Source organism: Oncorhynchus nerka, linkage group LG24, assembly GCF_034236695.1.
Source record: "Oncorhynchus nerka isolate Pitt River linkage group LG24, Oner_Uvic_2.0, whole genome shotgun sequence".
In the NCBI taxonomy this organism is placed as follows: Eukaryota; Metazoa; Chordata; class Actinopteri; order Salmoniformes; family Salmonidae; genus Oncorhynchus; species Oncorhynchus nerka.
The window spans coordinates 83,975,876-83,998,242 of record NC_088419.1 but is presented as its reverse complement, the minus strand read 5'-3'; the positions used below and the strand labels follow the sequence as shown (position 1 = coordinate 83,998,242).

Below are 22,367 nucleotides of genomic sequence, written 5' to 3'. Positions count from 1 at the left end.
TAGTATATGATAGGGTTGATAGGGATAGTATATGACAGGGTTGATAGGGATAGTATATGTTAGGGTTGATAGGGATACTATATGATAGCGTTGATAGGGATAGTATATGATAGGGTTGATATGGATAGTATATGATAGAGTTGATAGGAATCGTCTATGGCAGGGTTGATAGGGATAGTATATGACAGGGTTGATAGGGATAGTATATGACAGGGTTGATAGGTATAGTATATGATAGCGTTGATAGGGATAGTATATGATAGGGTTGATAGGGATAGCCTATGACAGGGTTGATAGGGATCGTCTATGACGGGGTTGATAGGGATAGTATATGATAGCGTTGATAGGGATATCCTATGACAGGGCTGATAGGGATAGTATATGACAGGGTTGATAGGGATAGTATATGATAGTGTTGATAGGGATAGTCTATGACAGGGTTGATAGGGATAGCCTATGACAGGGTTGATAGGGATAGTATATTATATGGTTGATAGGGATAGTATATGATAGGGTTGGTAGGGATAGTATAAGATAGGGTTGATAGGGATCGTCTATGACAGGGTTGATAGGGATAGTATATGATAGCGTTGATAGGGATAGTATATGATAGCGTTGATATGGATAGTATATGACAGGGTTGATAGGGATAGCCTATGACAGGGTTGATAGGGATAGCCTATGACAGGGTTGATAGGGATAGTATATGATAGCGTTGATAGGGATAGTATATGATAGGGTTGATAGGGATAGTATATGACAGGGTTGATAGGGATAGTATATGATAGGGTTGATAGGGATAGCCTATGACAGGGTTGATAGGGATAGTATATGACAGGATTGATAGGGATAGTATATGATAGGGTTGATAGGGGTAGTATATGATAGGGTTGATAGGGATAGTATATGATAGCGTTGATAGGGATAGCCTATGACAGGGTTGATAGGGATAGCCTATGACAGGGTTGATAGGGATAGCCTATGATGATAGGGATAGTATATGATAGCGTTGATAGGGATAGTATATGATAGGGTTGATAGGGATAGTATATGACAGGGTTGATAGGGATAGTATATGATAGGGTTGATAGGATAGCCTATGACAGGGTTGATAGGGATAGTATATGACAGGGTTGATAGGGATAGCCTATGACAGGGTTGATAGGGATAATATATTATATGGTTGATAGGGATAGTATATGATAGGGTTGATAGGGATAGTATATGATAGGGTTGATAGGGATAGTATATGACAGGGTTGATAGGGATAGTATATGATAGGGTTGATAGGGATACTATATGATAGGGTTGATATGGATAGTATATGACAGGGTTGATAGGGATAGCCTATGACAGGGTTGATAGGGATAGTATATGATAGCGTTGATAGGGATAGCCTATGACAGGGTTGATAGGGATATCCTATGACAGGGTTGATAGGGATAGCCTATGACAGGGTTGATAGGGATAGTATATGATAGCGTTGATAGGGATAGTATATGACAGGGTTGATAGGGATAGTATATGATAGGGTTGATAGGGATACTATATGATAGCGTTGATAGGGATAGTATATGATAGGGTTGATATGGATAGTATATGATAGAGTTGATAGGAATCGTCTATGGCAGGGTTGATAGGGATAGTATATGACAGGGTTGATAGGGATAGTATATGACAGGGTTGATAGGATAGTATATGATAGGTTGATAGGGATAGTATATGATAGGGTTGATAGGGATAGCCTATGACAGGGTTGATAGGGATAGTCTATGACAGGGGTTGATAGGGATAGTATATGATAGCGTTGATAGGGATAGCCTATGACAGGGCTGATAGGGATAGTATATGACAGGGTTGATAGGGATAGTATATGATAGTGTTGATAGGGATAGTCTATGACAGGGCTGATAGGGATAGTATATGACAGGGTTGATAGGGATAGCCTATGACAGGGTTGATAGGGATAGTATATTATATGGTTGATAGGGATAGTATATGATAGGGTTGGTAGGGATAGTATATGATAGGGTTGATAGGGATCGTCTATGACAGGGTTGATAGGGATAGTATATGATAGCGTTGATAGGGATAGTATATGATAGCGTTGATATGGATAGTATATGACAGGGTTGATAGGGATAGCCTATGACAGGGTTGATAGGGATAGTATATGATAGGGTTGATAAGGATAGCCTATGACAGGGTTGATAGGGATAGTATATGATAGCGTTGATAGGGATAGCCTATGACAGGGTTGATAGGGATAGCCTATGACAGGGTTGATAGGGATAGTATATGACAGGGTTGATAGGGATAGCCTATGACAGGGTTGATAGGGATAGTATATTATATGGTTGATAGGGATAGTATATGATAGAGTTGATAGGGATCGTCTATGACAGGGTTGATAGGGATAGTATATGACAGGATTGATAGGGATAGTATATGATAGGGTTGATAGGGGTAGTATATGATAGGGTTGATAGGGATAGTATATGATAGTGTTGATAGGGATAGTATATGATAGGGTTGATAGGGATAGTATATGATAGAGTTGATAGGGATCGTCTATGGCAGGGTTGATAGGGATAGTATATGACAGGGTTGATAGGGATAGTATATGACAGGGTTTATAGGTATAGTATATGATAGCGTTGATAGGGATAGTATATGATAGGGTTGATAGGGATAGTATATGACAGGGTTGATAGGGATCGTCTATGACGGGGTTGATAGGATAGTATATGATAGCGTTGATAGGGATAGCCTATGACAGGGTTGATAGGGATAGTATATGACAGGGTTGATAGGGATAGCCTATGACAGGGCTGATAGGGATAGTATATGACAGGGTTGATAGGGATAGCCTATGACAGGGCTGATAGGGATAGTATATGACAGGGTTGATAGGGATAGCCTATGACAGGGTTGATAGGGATAGTATATTATATGGTTGATAGGGATAGTATATGATAGGGTTGATAGGGATAGTATATGATAGTTGATAGGATAGTCTATGACAGGGTTGATAGGGATAGTATATGATAGCGTTGATAGGGATAGTATATGATAGGGTTGATATGGATAGTATATGACAGGGTTGATAGGGATAGCCTATGACAGGGTTGATAGGATAGTATATGATAGCGTTGATAGGGATAGCCTATGACAGGGTTGATAGGGATATGACAGGTTGATAGGATAGTATATTATATGGTTGATAGGGATAGTATATGATAGGGTTGATAGGGATAGTATATGATAGTTGATAGGGATCGTCTATGACAGGGTTGATAGGGATAGTATATGATAGCGTTGATAGGGATAGTATATGATAGCGTTGATATGGATAGTATATGACAGGGTTGATAGGGATAGCCTATGACAGGGTTGATAGGGATAGTATATGATAGTGTTGATAGGGATAGCCTATGACAGGGTTGATAGGGATAGCCTATGACAGGGTTGATAGGGATAGCCTATGATAGGGTTGATAGGGATAGTATATGATAGGGTTGATAGGGATAGTATATGACAGGGTTGATAGGGATAGTATATGATAGGGTTTATAGGGATAGCCTATGACAGGGTTGATAGGGATAGTATATGACAGGGTTGATAGGGATAGCCTATGACAGGGTTGATAGGGATAATATATTATATGGTTGATAGGGATAGTATATGATAGGGTTGACAGGGATAGTATATGATAGGGTTGATAGGGATAGTATATGACAGGGTTGATAGGGATAGTATATGATAGAGTTGATAGGGATAGTCTATGACAGGGTTGATAGGGATAGTATATGACAGGGTTGATAGGGATAGTATATGACAGGGTTTATAGGTATAGTATATGATAGCGTTGATAGGGATAGTATATGATAGGGTTGATAGGGATAGCCTATGACAGGGTTGATAGGGATCGTCTATGACGGGGTTGATAGGGATAGTATATGATAGCGTTGATAGGGATAGCCTATGACAGGGCTGATAGGGATAGTATATGACAGGGTTGATAGGGATAGCCTATGACAGGGCTGATAGGGATAGTATATGACAGGGTTGATAGGGATAGCCTATGACAGGGCTGATAGGGATAGTATATTACAGGGTTGATAGGGATAGCCTATGACAGGGTTGATAGGGATAGTATATTATATGGTTGATAGGGATAGTATATGATAGCGTTGATATGGATAGTATATGACAGGGTTGATAGGGATAGCCTATGACAGGGTTGATAGGGATAGTATATGATAGCGTTGATAGGGATAGCCTATGACAGGGTTGATAGGGATAGCCTATGACAGGTTTGATAGGGATAGCCTATGACAGGGTTGATAGGGATAGTATATGATAGGGTTGATAGGGATAGTATATGACAGGGTTGATAGGGATAGTATATGATAGGGTTGATAGGGATAGCCTATGACAGGGTTGATAGGGATAGTATATGACAGGGTTGATAGGGATAGCCTATGACAGGGTTGATAGGGATAATATATTATATGGTTGATAGGGATAGTATATGATAGGGTTGACAGGGATAGTATATGATAGGGTTGATAGGGATAGTATATGACAGGGTTGATAGGGATAGTATATGATAGGGTTGATAGGGATACTATATGATAGCATTGATAGGGATAGTATATGATAGGGTTGATAGGGATAGCCTATGACAGGGTTGATAGGGATCGTCTATGACGGGGTTGATAGGGATAGTATATGATAGCGTTGATAGGGATAGCCTATGACAGGGCTGATAGGGATAGTATATGACAGGGTTGATAGGGATAGTATATGACAGGGTTGATAGGGATAGCCTATGACAGGATTGATAGGGATAGTATATGATAGGGTTGATAAGGATAGCCTATGACAGGGTTGATAGGGATAGTGCACATGAATCAACCAAAAAGGGACTACTGTGTCTACAGCACCAGAGCTGTCAGTAATTGCATTTCTTTCAGTTTTAGTATTACACTGTTGCTACTTCGCTCTTCAACCAAGGACCAACTGAAGAGAGGAGGATGACGATATTCAGCCACAATACCATTTATTATTAAAACCAGCAACTAATGCGTTTTGGCTCATTGCCTTCATCAGCTTGTTGCCTTACAGTTTTAGTATTCACAGTCCCCCCTATATAGATGCAACCAGGGACAGGATGTACACTACATTACTTTGCATAAACCCTATAAGACCCTATAGGATGTAATTATGTTTCTGTGATCAGGATGAAACACATTTACACTCATTAGTATGCAAAACTCAACTCAGCTTAGCTTTGCTGTGTCAACGTACGTTCGATTACAGGCTCAAAATGGCCAGAAACAAAGCACTTTCTTCTGAAACTCATCAGTCTATTCTTGTTCTGAGAAATGAAGGCTATTCCATGTGAGAAATTGCCAATAAACTGAAGATCTCGTACAACGCTGTGCACTACTCCCTTCACAGAACAGAGCAAACTGTCTCTAACCAGAATAGAAAGAGAAGTGGGAGGCCCCGGTGCACCACTGAGCAAGAGGACAAGTACATTTGATTGTCTAGTTTGAGTAACAGACACCTCACAAGTCCTCAACTGGCAGCTTCATTAAATAGTACCCGCAAAACACCAGTCTCAACATCAACAGTGAAGAGGTGACTCCGGGATGCTGGCTTCTAGGCAGACTACCCCTGTCCAGTGTTCTTTTATTTTTATTGGCCAGTCTAAGATATGGCATTTTCTTTGCAACTCTGCCTAGAAGGCCAACAATCCCGGAGTCGCCTCTTCACTGTTGACGTTGAGACTGCCAATTTCTCGCATGGAATAGCCTTCATTTCTCAGAACAAGAATAGACTGACAAGTTTCAAGTTTCTGGCCATTTTGAGCCTGTAATCGAACCCACACATGCTGATGCTCCAGATACTCAACTAGCTAACAGAACGTGCCATTTGAACACAGGAGTGATGGTTGCTGATAATAGACTCCTATGTAGATATTGTAGATATTCCATTAAAATCAGCCGTTTCCTGCTACAATAGTGATCAATTTGATGTTATTTTAGCTTTTCTTTATAAAACAAGGACATTTCTAAGTGACCCAAAAACCTTTCAACGGTAGTGTATGCATAATGAGACAGGCGGATAGTGTTTAGCACAGCAAGAATATTAGGAAGAGAAAACTCTTGTTCGCTACCCCTTCCTCTTACCCCTGACCCTTCAATGTTTGCAGCTCTGTAAGGTGGAAGCAATATAGTGCAAGCCAGTGGAGGCTGCTGAGGGGAGGACGGCTCACAATAATGTCTGGATTGGAGCGAATGGAATGGCATCAAACACATGGAAACCATGGAAACCATGTGCTGGATGTATTTGATGCCATTCCACTGATTCCGCTCCAGCCATTATCACGAGCCCATCCTCTCCGACCTCCTGTGCTGGAGCTTTACCACTACACTGCTTTCTTCGCCAGGACCCTCTGACATGCTATCACACAGGGGTTAGGGCAGAAGGGGATGGATTTGGGAACGACTGTGTGACTTTTAACTTACCACTTTTCCTGTCCATCGCTGTATTAGTTCAGGGTCATGGACTTCTCTGCTGTCAGAGAGTGGGCAACCTGGAATAGAGAATGGAAGTCTGTGAGCAACTGAAATAACACGGAATATCAACACTGGCCAACTGTTTGTAATACAACCTCTGTTTTGTTTTAAATAAGAGCTCTTTTTTTAGATGAGAAGAGCGTATGTGAAATGACTTGTTGCAGCTACCCGTGATAGTCTGTTTGTTGCTAATGAGAGAAACATCCTGTCCACAACCTCTCCACTGTGTCATTGTCTAAAAGAGTGAGAGAGACCCTCGGTGTCCATTAGAAATCACCACACACTGACAAGGGCTACAGTTTCATCCAACTAATTAGGAAAATGTTCCATCTGGATGCCATTTTGTGTGTTTTGTTCCAGTTGGAGCTGCCAAGAAACTGAAGCCCGCGGCTTTTTACGAGGGGCCTTGCATGAGGCAATTGGGATGGAAAAAATCTAATCAATCAAATCAACAAAAAACAAAAATCACATTCTTGGTGAACAAAAGGTGTAGACTAACAGTGAAATTCTTCCCAACAATGCAGAGAGGAAAATAGAAAATAATAACACAAGGAATAAAAACAACTCAGAGATTTGGGTCAAAACTTTCAGAGGTTTATGCTTTTAAATGTAATATCCAATATTACTAATAATACACAGTAAAGGCAAGGATGTTCCCAAAGCCTTCCCAGGCTTTAAAGATTGAATCCATTTAAAATAGCACACCCTTAGGCCTGCAGCAAAATATAAATCGCTAAACAGTTGAGCAGATAAACACACCATTCCCATGTAAATTAGTTCGGGTGAAAGAAAAAGGACGACTCAGTAGAACACGTCCTTCTCAAAGCCTGTTTTAGTGAGAAATGAAGTGTAAACTGGAACCCGGCAGACAGGAGTGAATTCCAGTGCAATAAACGACTTTATGAGTATTAAAAGAGCATGCAATTCAAATCAAACCCTTATCTAATCTACTTATCTATGCTACTTACAGTGGGGAGAACAAGTATTTGATACACTGCCGATTTTGCAGGTTTTCCTACTTACAAAGCACGTAGAGGTCTGTAATTTTTATCATCGGTACACTTCAACTGTGAGAAACGGAATCTAAAACAAAAATCCAGAAAATCACATTGTATGATTTTTAAGTAATTAATTTGCATTTTATTGCATGACATAAGTATTTGACCACCTACCAACCAGTAAGAATTCCAGCTCTCACAGACCTGTTTTCTTAAGAAGCCCTCCTGTTCTCCACTCATTACCTGTATTAACTGCACCTGTTTGAACTCGTTACCTGTATAAAAGACACCTGTCCACACACTCAATCAAACAGACTCCAACCTCTCCACAATGGCCAAGAACAGAGAGCTGTGTAAGGACATCAGGGATAAAATTATAGACCTGCACAAGGCTGGGATGGGCTACAGGACAATAGCCAAGCAGCTTGGTGAGAAGGCAACAACTGTTGGCGCAATTATTCGAAAATGGAAGAAGTTCAAGATGACGGTCTATCACCCTCGGTCTGGGGCTGCATGCAAGATCTCACCTCGTGGGGCATCAATGATCATGAGGAAGGTGAGGGATCAGCCCAGAACTACACGGCAGGACCTGGTCAATGACCTGAAGAGAGCTTGGACCACAGTCTCAAAGAAAACCATTAGTAACACACTACGCCGTCATGGATTAAAATCCTGCAGCGCACGCAAGGTCCCCCAGCTCAAGCCAGCGCATGTCCAGGCCCGTCTGAAGTTTGCCAATGACCATCTGGATGATCCAGAGGAGGAATGAGAGAAGGTCATGTGGTCTGATGAGACAAAAATTTTGCTTTTTGGTCTAAACTCCACTCGCCGTGTTTGGAGGAAGAAGAAGGATGAGTACAACCCCAAGAACACCATCCCAACCATGAAGCATGGAGGTGGAAACATCCTTCTTTGGGGATGCTTTTCTGCAAAGGGGACAGGACGACTAAACCGTATTGAGGGGAGAATGGATGGGGCCATGTATCGCGAGATCTTGGCCAACAAACTCCTTCCCTCAGTAAGAGCATTGAAGATGGGTCGTGGCTGGGTCTTCCAGCATAACAACGACCCGAAACACACAGCCAGGGCAACTAAGGAGTGGCTCCGTAAGAAGCATCTCAAGGTCCTGGAGTGGTCTAGCCAGTCTCCAGACCTGAACCCAATAGAAAATCTTTGGAGGGAGCTGAAAGTCTGTATTTCCCAGTGACAGCCCCGAAACCTGAAGTATCTGGAGAAGGTCTGTATGGAGGAGTGGGCCAAAATCCCTGCTGCAGTGTGTGCAAACCTGGTCAAGAACTTCAGGAAACGTATGATCTCTGTAATTGCAAACAAAGGTTTCTGTACCAAATATTATGTTCTGCTTTTCTGATGTATCAAATACTTATGTCATGCAATAAAATGCAAACTAATTACTTAAAAATCATACAATGTGATTTTCTGGATTTTTGTTTTAGATTCCGTCTCTCACAGTTGAAGTGTACCTATGATAAAAAAAATACAGACCTCTGCATGCTTTGTAAGTAGGAAAACCTGCAAAATCGGCAGTGTATCAAATACTTGTTCTCCCCACTGTATCTATACTACTTATCTATGCTACTTATCTATCCTACTTATCTAATCTACTTATGTTAATCTATTTATCTAATCTACTTATTTATGCTACTTATGCTATCCTATTGATCTATACTACTTATGCTATGCTACTTATGCTATCCTATTGATCTATACTACTTATGCTATGCTACTTATGCTATCCTACTTATCTATGCTACTTGTATCAATCCTTATGATTGCTTTCTCACCTTAAATGTGTTTTATCATCATAATGGAAGACTTTAGGCTCTTGAGCACTTTCCCGAGCTTTTCTTATTACCTTCCTGCAGCTTGGTACCATCACAACCCCCTTAATAATGCACAAAGAACAAAACACCTTTGAAGCCTAAGGCAAAGAACAAATTGTAAGTGACAATCTCTACTCATTCTGCTTTAATGACATTGGGGAGAACAGAGGAAGCATCTTTCTACCCGACAACAAATGTCCTGTATCTGTGAACAATACACACTGGAACGGTGGTGCTGGGGAAAGACTGTGTGCTTAGAGTAGACGTGGGCTGTTTACCATCAGAGTACAGCACAGGAATATGCTACAATACACAGGCACCGCATTGGATGGCAAGGCCATCTATCAAAATGACAGCCAATCCACACAGGAACATGATCTCGGATCAATAACAACCTCTCGCTGGACCGCCTCCATAAATAAACCCCAAACAATAAAGCAAAGCAAAGCAATGTGAGATCTAGAGCAGAACTGTCTCTGTGTTTCTACCCTGTCCAGTCATATCTCTCAGCCCTTTACCAGTCATATCTCTATCTCTCAACCCTTTACCAGTCATATCTCTATCTCTCAGCCCTTTACCAGTCATATCTCTATCTCTCAGCCCTTTACCAGTCATATCTCAACCTCTCAGCCCTTTACCAGTCATATCCCTCAGCCCTTTACCAGTCATATCTCTCAGCCCTTTACCAGTCATATCTCTATCTCTCAGCCCTTTACCAGTCATATCTCTCAGCCCTTTATCAGTCATATCTCTATCCCTCAGCCCTTTACCAGTCATATCTCTATCCCCCAGCCCTTTACCAGTCATATCTCTATCCCCCAGCCCTTTACCAGTCATATCTCTATCTCTCAGCCCTTTACCAGTCATGTCTCTATCCCTCAGCCCTTTACCAGTCATATCTCTATCTCTCAGCCCTTTACCAGTCATATCTCTATCTCTCAGCCCTTTACCAGTCATATATCTATCCCTCAGCCCTTTACCAGTCATATCTGTATCTCTCAGCCCTTTACCAGTCATATCTCTATCTCTCAGCCCTTTACCAGTCATATCTCTATCCCTCAGCCCTTTACCAGTCATATCTCTCAGCCCTTTACCAGTCATATCTCTCAGCCCTTTACCAGTCATATCTCTATCTCTCAGCCCTTTACCAGTCATATCTCTATCTCTCAGCCCTTTACCAGTCATATCTCTCAGCCCTTTACCAGTCATATCTCTATCTCTCAGCCCTTTACCAGTCATATCTCTATCTCTCAGCCGTTTACCAGTCATATCTCTATCTCTCAGCCCTTTACCAGTCATATCTCTATCCCTCAGCCCTTTACCAGTCATATCTCTATCACTCAGCCCTTTACCAGTCATATCTCTCAGCCCTTTACCAGTCATATCTCTCAGCCCTTTACCAGTCATATCTCTATCTCTCAGCCCTTTACCAGTCATATCTCTATCTCTCAGCCCTTTACCAGTCATATTTCAGCCCTTTACCAGTCATATCTCTATCTCTCAGCCCTTTACCAGTCATCTCTATCTCTCAGCCGTTTACCAGTCATATCTCTATCTCTCAGCCCTTTACCAGTCATATCTCTATCCCTCAGCCCTTTACCAGTCATATCTCTATCTCTCAGCCCTTTACCAGTCATATCTCTCTCAGCCCTTTACCAGTCATATCTCTATCTCTCAGCCCTTTACCAGTCATATCTATCCCTCAGCCCTTTACCAGTCATATTTCTATCTCTCAGCCCTTTACCAGTCATATCTCTATCTCTCAGCCCTTTACCAGTCATATCTCTATCCTCAGCCCTTTACCAGTCATATCATCTATCCATCAGCCCTTTACCAGTCATACTTTCAGTCATATCTCAATCCCTCAGCCCTTTACCAGTCAATCTCTCAGCCCTTTCAGTCATATCCATCTCTCAGCCCTTTACCAGTCATATCTCTATCTCTCAGCCCTTTACCAGTCATATCTCTATCCCTCAGCCCTTTACCAGTCATATCTCTAGTCAGCCCTTTACCAGTCATATCTATCCTCAGCCCTTTACCAGTCATATCTCTATCTCTCAGCCCTTTACCAGTCATATCTCTATCTCTCAGCCCTTTACCAGTCATATCTCTATCTCTCAGCCCTTTACCAGTCATATCTCTATCCTCAGCCCTTTACCAGTCATATCTATCTATCAGTCTCAGCCCTTTACCAGTCATATCTCTATCTCTCAGCCCTTTACCAGTCATATCTCTATCCCTCAGCCCTTTACCAGTCATATCTCTATCTCTCAGCCCTTTACCAGTCATATCTCTATCTCTCAGCCCTTTACCAGTCATATCTCTATCCTCAGCCCTTTACCAGTCATATCTCTATCCTCAGCCCTTTACCAGTCATATCTCTATCCTCAGCCCTTTACCAGTCATATCTCTATCTCTCAGCCCTTTACCAGTCATATCTCTATCTCTCAGCCCTTTACCAGTCATATCTCTATCTCTCAGCCCTTTACCAGTCATATCTCTATCTCTCAGTCATATCTCCTTTACCAGTCATATCTCTATCCTCAGCCCTTTACCAGTCATATCTCTATCCTCAGCCCTTTACCAGTCATATCTCAGCCCTTTATCTATCCCCAGTCATCTCTATTCAGCCCAGTCATATCTCTATCTCTCAGCCCTTTACCAGTCATATCTCTATCTCTCAGCCCTTTACCAGTCATATCTCAGCCCTTTACCAGTCATATCTCTCAGCCCTTTACCCATATTTACCCAGTCATATATCTCTATCTCTCAGCCCTTTACCAGTCATATCTCTATATCCTCAGCCCTTTACCAGTCATATCTCTATCCTCTTTACCAGTCATATCCTATCCCTCAGCCCTTTACCAGTCATATCTCTATCCCTCAGCCCTTTACCAGTCATATCTCTATCCCTCAGCCCTTTACCAGTCATATCTCTATCTCTCAGCCCTTTACCAGTCATATCTCTATCCCTCAGCCCTTTACCAGTCATATCTCTATCTCTCAGCCCTTTACCAGTCATATCTCTATCCCTCAGCCCTTTACCAGTCATATCTCTATCTCTCAGCCCTTTACCAGTCATATCTCTATCTCTCAGCCCTTTACCAGTCATATCTCTATCTCTCAGCCCTTTACCAGTCATATCTCTATCCCTCAGCCCTTTACCAGTCATATCTCAGCCCTTTACCAGTCTATCTCTCAGCCCTTTACCAGTCATATCTCTATCCCTCAGCCCTTTACCAGTCATATCTCTATCTCTCAGCCCTTTACAGTCAGTCATCTATCTTTCTCATATCAGTCATATCTCTCAGCCCTTTACCAGTCATATCTCTATCTCTCAGCCCTTTACCAGTCATATCAGCTTTACCAGTCTATCCCTCAGCCCTTTACCAGTCATATCTCTATCCCCAGCCTTTACCAGTCATATTCAATCCCCCACCAGTCATATCTCTATCTCTCAGCCCTTTACCAGTCATATCTCTATCTCTCAGCCCTTTACCAGTCATATCTCTATCCCTCAGCCCTTTACCAGTCATATCTCTATCCCCAGCCCTTTACCAGTCATATCTCTATCTCTCAGCCCTTTACCAGTCATATCTCTATCTCTCAGCCCTTTACCAGTCATATCTCTATCCCTCAGCCCTTTACCAGTCATATCTCTATCTCTCAGCCCTTTACCAGTCATATCTCTATCTCTCAGCCCTTTACCAGTCATATCTCTATCCTCAGCCCTTTACCAGTCATATCTCTATCCCTCAGCCCTTTACCAGTCATATCTCTATCCCTCAGCCCTTTACCAGTCATATCCCTCAGCACTTTACCAGTCATATCTCTCAGCCCTTTACCAGTCATATCTCAATCCCCCAGCCCTTTTCCAGTCATATCTCCTATCTCTCAGCCCTTTACCAGTCATATCTCTATCCCTCAGCCCTTTACCAGTCATATCTCTATCTCAGCCCTTTACCAGTCATATCTCTATCTCTCAGCCCTTTACCAGTCATATCTATCCCTCAGCCCTTTACCAGTCATATCTCTATCCCTCAGCCCTTTACCAGTCATATCTCTATCCTCAGCCCTTTACCAGTCATATCTCTATCTCTCAGCCCTTTACCAGTCATATCTCTATCCCCAGCCCTTTACCAGTCATATCTCTATCTCTCAGCCCTTTACCAGTCATATCTCTATCCTCAGCCCTTTACCAGTCATATCTCTATCCATCAGCCCTTTACCAGTCATATCTATCTCTCAGCCCTTTACCAGTCATATCTCTATCCCTCAGCCCTTTACCAGTCATATCTCTATCCCCAGCCCTTTACCAGTCATATCTATCCCTCAGCCCTTTACCAGTCATATCTCTATCTCTCAGCCCTTTACCAGTCATATCTCTATCCCTCAGCAGTCATTTACCAGTCATATCTCTATCCTCAGCCCTTTACCAGTCATATCTCTATCTCTCAGCCCTTTACCAGTCATATCTCTATCTCTCAGCCCTTTACCAGTCATATCTCTATCCTCAGCCCTTTACCAGTCATATCTCTATCCCCCAGCCCTTTACCAGTCATATCTCTATCCCTCAGCCCTTTACCAGTCATATCTCTATCCCTCAGCCCTTTACCAGTCATATCTCTATCTCTCAGCCCTTTACCAGTCATATCTCTATCTCTCAGCCCTTTACCAGTCATATCTCTATCTCTCAGCCCTTTACCAGTCATATCTCTATCCTCAGCCCTTTACCAGTCATATCTCTATCCCCCAGCACTTTACCAGTCTCAATCCCCAGCACTTTACCAGTCATATCTCAATCCCCCAGCACTTTACCAGTCATATCTCAATCCCTCAGCCCTTTTCCAGTCATATCTATATCTCTCAGCCCTTTACCAGTCATATCTCTATCTCTCAGCCCTTTACCAGTCATATCTCTATCCCTCAGCCCTTTACCAGTCATATCTCTATCCCTCAGCCCTTTACCAGTCATATCTCTATCTCTCAGCCCTTTACCAGTCATATCTCTATCTCTCAGCCCTTTACCAGTCATATCTCTATCCCTCAGCCCTTTACAGTCATCTCTATCCCTCAGCCCTTTACCAGTCATATCTCTATCCCTCAGCCCTTTACCAGTCATATATCTATCTAGTCTCAATCCCCAGCCTTTACCAGTCATATCTCAATCCCCAGCCCTTTACCAGTCATATCTATCCCTCTCCATCATATCCCTCAGCCCTTTACCAGTCATATCTCTATCCCTCAGCCCTTTACCAGTCATATCTCTATCCCTCAGCCCTTTACCAGTCATATCTCTATCCCTCAGCCCTTTACCAGTCATATCTCTATCCCTCAGCCCTTTACCAGTCATATCTCTATCCCCAGCCCTTTACCAGTCATATCTCTATCCCCAGCCCTTTACCAGTCATATCTCTATCCCTCAGCCCTTTACCAGTCATATCTCTATCCCTCAGCCCTTTACCAGTCATATCTCTATCCCTCAGCCCTTTCAGTCATATCTCTATCCCTCAGCCCTTTACCAGTCATATCTCTATCCCCCAGCCCTTTACCAGTCATATCTCTATCTCTCAGCCCTTTACCAGTCATATCTCTATCCCTCAGCCCTTTACCAGTCATATCTCTATCCCCCAGCCCTTTACCAGTCATATCTCTATCCCTCAGCCCTTTACCAGTCATATCTCTATCCCTCAGCCCTTTACCAGTCATATCTATCCCTCAGCCCTTTACCAGTCATATCTCTATCCCTCAGCCCTTTACCAGTCATATCTCTATCCCTCAGCCCTTTACCAGTCATATCTCTATCTCTCAGCCCTTTACCAGTCATATCTCTATCTCTCAGCCCTTTACCAGTCATATCTCTATCCTCAGCCCTTTACCAGTCATATCTCTATCCCTCAGCCCTTTACCAGTCATATCTCTATCCCTCAGCCCTTTACCAGTCATATCCCTCAGCCCTTTACCAGTCATATCTCTATCTCAGCCCTTTACCAGTCATATCTCTATCCCTCAGCCCTTTACCAGTCATATCTCTATCCCTCAGCCCTTTACCAGTCATATCTCTATCCCCCAGCCCTTTACCAGTCATATCTCTATCCCTCAGCCCTTTACCAGTCATATCTCTATCCTCAGCCCTTTACCAGTCATATCTCTATCCCTCAGCCCTTTACCAGTCATATCTCTATCCCTCAGCCCTTTACCAGTCATATCTCTATCCCTCAGCCCTTTACCAGTCATATCTCTATCTCTCAGCCCTTTACCAGTCATATCTCTATCTCTCAGCCCTTTACCAGTCATATCTCTATCCCTCAGCCCTTTACCAGTCATATCTCTATCTCTCAGCCCTTTACCAGTCATATCTCTATCTCTCAGCCCTTTACCAGTCATATCTCTATCCTCAGCCCTTTACCAGTCATATCTCTATCTCTCAGCCCTTTACCAGTCATATCTCTATCTCTCAGCCCAGTCATATCTTTCTATCTCTCAGCCCTTTACCAGTCATATCTCTATCCCCTCAGCCCTTTACCAGTTATCCCCAGCACTTTACCAGTCATATCTCTATCCCCCAGCACTTTACCAGTCATATCTCTATCCCCCAGCCCTTTACCAGTCATATCTATCCTCAGCCCTTTACCAGTCATATCTCTATCTCTCAGCCCTTTACCAGTCATATCTCTATCCCTCAGCCCTTTACCAGTCATATCTCTATCCCTCAGCCCTTTACCAGTCATATCTCTATCTCTCAGCCCTTTACCAGTCATATCTCTATCCTCAGCCCTTTACCAGTCATATCTCTATCCTCAGCCCTTTACCAGTCATATCTCTATCCCTCAGCCCTTTACCAGTCATATGTCTATCCATCAGCCCTTTACCAGTCATATCTCTATCTCTCAGCCCTTTACCAGTCATGTCTCTATCCCTCAGCCCTTTACCAGTCATATCTGTATCTCTCAGCCCTTTACCAGTCATATCTCTATCTCTCAGCCCTTTACCAGTCATATCTCTATCTCTCAGCCCTTTACCAGTCATATATCTATCCCTCAGCCCTTTACCAGTCATATCTGTATCTCTCAGCCCTTTACCAGTCATATCTCTATCTCTCAGCCCTTTACCAGTCATATCTCTATCTCTCAGCCCTTTACCAGTCATATCTCTATCTCTCAGCCCTTTACCAGTCATATCTCTATCCCTCAGCCCTTTACCAGTCATATCTCTCAGCCCTTTACCAGTCATATCTCTCAGCCCTTTACCAGTCATATCTCTATCTCTCAGCCCTTTACCAGTCATATCTCTCAGCCCTTTACCAGTCATATCTCTATCTCTCAGCCCTTTACCAGTCATATCTCTATCTCTCAGCCCTTTACCAGTCATATCTCTATCCCTCAGCCCTTTACCAGTCATATCTCTATCACTCAGCCCTTTACCAGTCATATCTCTCAGCCCTTTACCAGTCATATCTCTCAGCCCTTTACCAGTCATATCTCTATCTCTCAGCCCTTTACCAGTCATATCTCTCAGCCCTTTACCAGTCATATCTCTATCTCTCAGCCCTTTACCAGTCAAATCTCTATCCATCAGCCCTTTACCAGTCATATGTCTATCTCTCAGCCCTTTACCAGTCATATCTCTATCCCTCAGCCCTTTACCAGTCATATGTCTATCTCTCAGCCCCTTACCAGTCATATCTCTATCGCTCAGCCCTTTACCAGTCATATCTCTATCCAACAGCCCTTTACCAGTCATATCTCCATCTCTCAGCCCTTTACCAGTCATATCTCTATCCCCCAGCACTTTACCAGTCTCAATCCCCCAGCACTTTACCAGTCATATCTCAATCCCCCAGCCCTTTTCCAGTCATATCTATATCTCTCAGCCCTTTACCAGTCATATCTCTATCTCTCAGCCCCTTACCAGTCATATCTCTATCTCTCAGCCCTTTACCAGTCATGTCTCTATCCCTCAGCCCTTTACCAGTCATATCTCTATCCCTCAGCCCTTTACCAGTCATATCTCTATCTCTCAGCCCTTTACCAGTCAAATCTCTATCCATCAGCCCTTTACCAGTCATATCTCTATCCATCAGCCCTTTACCAGTCATATCTCTATCCCTCAGCCCTTTACCAGTCATATGTCTATCCATCAGCCCTTTACCAGTCATATGTCTATCTCTCAGCCCTTTACCAGTCATATCTCCATCTCTCAGCCCTTTACCAGTCATATGTCTATCTCCAGCCCCTTACCAGTCATATCTCTATCGCTCAGCCCTTTACCAGTCATATCTCTATCCAACAGCCCTTTACCAGTCATATCTCCATCTCTCAGCCCTTTACCAGTCATATCTCTATCTCTCAGCCCTTTACCAGTCATATCTCTATCCATCAGCCCTTTACCAGTCATATCTCTATCTCTCAGCCCTTTACCAGTCATATCTCTATCCATCAGCCCTTTTCCAGTCATATCTCTATCCCTCAGCCCTTTACCAGTCCTATCTCCATCTCTCAGCCCTTTACCAGTCATATGTCTATCTCTCAGCCCTTTACCAGTCATATCTCTATCTCTCAGCCCTTTACCAGTCATATCTCTATCTCTCAGCCCTTTACCAGTCATATCTCTATCCCCCAGCACTTTACCAGTCTCAATCCCCCAGCACTTTACCAGTCATATCTCAATCCCCCAGCACTTTACCAGTCATATCTCAATCCCCCAGCCCTTTTCCAGTCATATCTATATCTCTCAGCCCTTTACCAGTCATATCTCTATCTCTCAGCCCTTTACCAGTCATATCTCTATCCCTCAGCCCTTTACCAGTCATATCTCTATCCCCCAGCCCTTTACCAGTCATATCTCTATCTCTCAGCCCTTTACCAGTCATATCTCTATCTCTCAGCCCTTTACCAGTCATATCTCTATCTCTCAGCCCTTTACCAGTCATATCTCTATCCCCCAGCCCTTTACCAGTCATATCTCTATCCCTCAGCCCTTTACCAGTCATATATCTATCCGCCAGCACTTAACCAGTCTCAATCCCCCAGCACTTTACCAGTCATATCTCAATCCCCCAGCACTTTACCAGTCATATCTCAATCCCCCAGCCCTTTTCCAGGCATATCTATATCTCTCAGCCCTTTACCAGTCATATCTCTATCCCTCAGCCCTTTACCAGTCATATCTCTATCCCCCAGCCCTTTACCAGTCATATCTCTATCTCTCAGCCCTTTACCAGTCATGTCTCTATCCCTCAGCCCTTTACCAGTCATATCTCTATCCCTCAGCCCTTTACCAGTCATATCTCTATCCCCAGCCCTTTACCAGTCATATCTCTATCTCTCAGCCCTTTACCAGTCATGTCTCTATCCCTCAGCCCTTTACCAGTCATATCTCTATCCCTCAGCCCTTTACCAGTCATATCTCTATCCCCCAGCCCTTTACCAGTCATATCTCTATCCCCCAGCCCTTTACCAGTCATATCTCTATCTCTCAGCCCTTTACCAGTCATAACTCTATCCCTCAGCCCTTTACCAGTCATATCTCAATCCCCCAGCCCTTTACCAGTCATATCTCTATCCCTCAGCCCTTTAACAGTCATGTCTCTATCCCTCAGCCCTTTACCAGTCATATATCTATCCCTCAGCCCTTTACCAGTCATATCTCTATCTCTCAGCCCTTTACCAGTCATATCTCTATCCCTCAGCCCTTTACCAGTCATATCTCTATCTCTCAGCCCTTTACCAGTCATATCTCTATCTCTCAGCCCTTTACCAGTCATATATCTATCCATCAGCCCTTTACCAGTAATATCTCTATCCCACAGCCCTTTACCAGTCATATCTCTATCCCCCAGCCCTTTACCAGTCATATCTCTCAGCCCTTTACCAGTCATATCTCTCAGCCCTTTACCAGTCATATCTCTATCTCTCAGCCCTTTACCAGTCATATCTCTATCCCTCAGCCCTTTACCAGTCATATCTCTATCTCAGCCCTTTACCAGTCATATCTCTATCCATCAGCCCTTTTCCAGTCATATCTCTATCCCTCAGCCCTTTACCAGTCATATCTCTATCCCTCAGCCCTTTACCAGTCATATCTCTATCCCCTCAGCCCTTTACCAGTCATATCTCTATCCCCCAGCCCTTTACCAGTCATATCTCTATCTCTCAGCCCTTTACCAGTCATATCTCTATCCCTCAGCCCTTTACCAGTCATATCTCAATCCCCAGCCCTTTACCAGTCATATCTCTATCCCCCAGCACTTTACCAGTCATATCTCTATCCCTCAGCCCTTTACCAGTCATATCTCTATCCCCCAGCCCTTTACCAGTCATATCTCTATCTCTCAGCCCTTTACCAGTCATATCTCTATCTCTCAGCCCTTTACCAGTCATATCTCCATCTCTCAGCCCTTTACGTCATATCTCTATCTCTCAGCCCTTTACCAGTCATATCTCTATCCATCAGCCCTTTACCAGTCATATCTCTATCCATCAGCCCTTTACCAGTCATATCTCTATCCCTCAGCCCTTTACCAGTCATATATCTATCTCTCAGCCCTTTACCAGTCATATCTCTATCCCTCAGCCCTTTACCAGTCATATCTCTATCCCTCAGCCCTTTACCAGTCATATCTCTATCTCTCAGCCCTTTACCAGTCATATCTCTATCCTCTTTACCAGTCATATCTCTATCCCTCAGCCCTTTACCAGTCATATCTCTATCCCAGCCCTTTACCAGTCATATCTCTATCCCTCAGCCCTTTACCAGTCATATCTCTATCCCCCAGCCCTTTACCAGTCATATCTCTATCCATCAGCCCTTTACCAGTCATATCTCTATCTCTCAGCCCTTTACCAGTCTCTATCTCCAGTCATATCTCATCCCTCAGCCCTTTACCAGTCATATCTCCATCTCTCAGCCCTTTACCAGTCATATGTCTATCTCTCAGCCCTTTACCAGTCATATCTCTATCTCTCAGCCCTTTACCAGTCATATCTCTATCTCTCAGCCCTTTACCAGTCATATCTCTATCCCCCAGCACTTTACCAGTCTCAATCCCCCAGCACTTTACCAGTCATATCTCAATCCCCCAGCACTTTACCAGTCATATCTCAATCCCCCAGCCCTTTTCCAGTCATATCTATATCTCTCAGCCCTTTACCAGTCATATCTCTATCTCTCAGCCCTTTACCAGTCATATCTCATCCCTCAGCCCTTTACCAGTCATATCTCTATCCCCCAGCCCTTTACCAGTCATATCTCTATCTCTCAGCCCTTTACCAGTCATATCTCTATCTCTCAGCCCTTTACCAGTCATATCTCTATCTCTCAGCCCTTTACCAGTCATATCTCTATCCCTCAGCCCTTTACCAGTCATATCTCTATCCCTCAGCCCTTTACCAGTCATATATCTATACTTAACCAGTCTCAATCCCCAGCACTTTACCAGTCATATCTCAATCCCCCAGCACTTTACCAGTCATATCTCAATCCCCAGCCCTTTTCCAGGCATATCTATATCTCTCAGCCCTTTACCAGTCATATCTCTATCCCTCAGCCCTTTACCAGTCATATCTCTATCCCCAGCCCTTTACCAGTCATATCTCTATCTTCAGCCCTTTACCAGTCATATCTCTATCCCTCAGCCCTTTACCAGTCATATCTCTATCCCTCAGCCCTTTACCAGTCATATCTCTATCCCTCAGCCCTTTACCAGTCATATCTCTATCTCTCAGCCCTTTACCAGTCATATCTCTATCCCTCAGCCCTTTACCAGTCATATCTCTATCCCTCAGCCCTTTACCAGTCATATCTCTATCCCCCAGCCCTTTACCAGTCATAATCTATCCCTCAGCCCTTTACCAGTCATATCTCTATCCCTCAGCCCTTTACCAGTCATATCTCTATCCCTCAGCCCTTTACCAGTCATATCTCTATCCCTCAGCCCTTTACCAGTCATATCTCTATCCTCAGCCCTTTACCAGTCATATCTCTATCCCTCAGCCCTTTACCAGTCATATCTCTATCCCTCAGCCCTTTACCAGTCATATCTCTATCCTCAGCCCTTTACCAGTCATATCTCTATCTCTCAGCCCTTTACCAGTCATATATCTATCCATCAGCCCTTTACCAGTCATATCTCTATCCCTCAGCCCTTTACCAGTCATATCTCTATCCCTCAGCCCTTTACCAGTCATATCTCTATCCTCAGCCCTTTACCAGTCATATCTCTCATCCTATCCTCAGCCCTTTACCAGTCATATCTCTATCCCCCAGCCCTTTACCAGTCATATCTCTATCCCTCAGCCCTTTACCAGTCATATCTCTATCCCTCAGCCCTTTACCAGTCATATCTCTATCCCCCAGCCCTTTACCAGTCATATCTCTATCCCTCAGCCCTTTACCAGTCATATCTCTATCCCTCAGCCCTTTACCAGTCATATTCTATCCCTCAGCCCTTTACCAGTCATATCTCTATCCCTCAGCCCTTTACCAGTCATATCTCTATCCCTCAGCCCTTTACCAGTCATATCTCTATCTCTCAGCCCTTTACCAGTCATATCTCTATCCTCAGCCCTTTACCAGTCATATCTCTATCTCTCAGCCCTTTACCAGTCATATCTCTATCCTCAGCCCTTTACCAGTCATATCTCATCAGCCCTTTACCAGTCATATCTCTATCTCTCAGCCCTTTACCAGTCATATGTCTATCCCTCAGCCCTTTACCAGTCATATCTCTATCCCTCAGCCCTTTACCAGTCATATCTCTATCTCTCAGTCATATCTCTATCCCCTTTACCAGTCATATCTCTATCCCTCAGCCCTTTACCAGTCATATCTCTATCCCTCAGCCTTTACCAGTCATATCTCTATCCCCCAGCCCTTTACCAGTCATATCTCTATCCCCAGCCCTTTACCAGTCATATCTCTATCTCTCAGCCCTTTAC

The 22,367-nt window shown here is 43.4% G+C and overlaps 1 protein-coding gene across 1 annotated transcript in view; it reads right to left on the bottom strand.

Annotated features, from left to right (window-relative positions):
* Window positions 1-22,367, bottom strand: part of kank4 (KN motif and ankyrin repeat domains 4) — a 273,369-nt gene that overhangs the window by 113,713 nt on the left and 137,289 nt on the right. Inside the window, exon 3 of the mRNA XM_065009219.1 lies at window positions 6,540-6,607. Coding sequence (XP_064865291.1) covers window positions 6,540-6,555 — 16 coding nt within the window. The 5' untranslated portion in view covers window positions 6,556-6,607. The remainder of the gene's footprint in view (window positions 1-6,539; window positions 6,608-22,367) is intronic.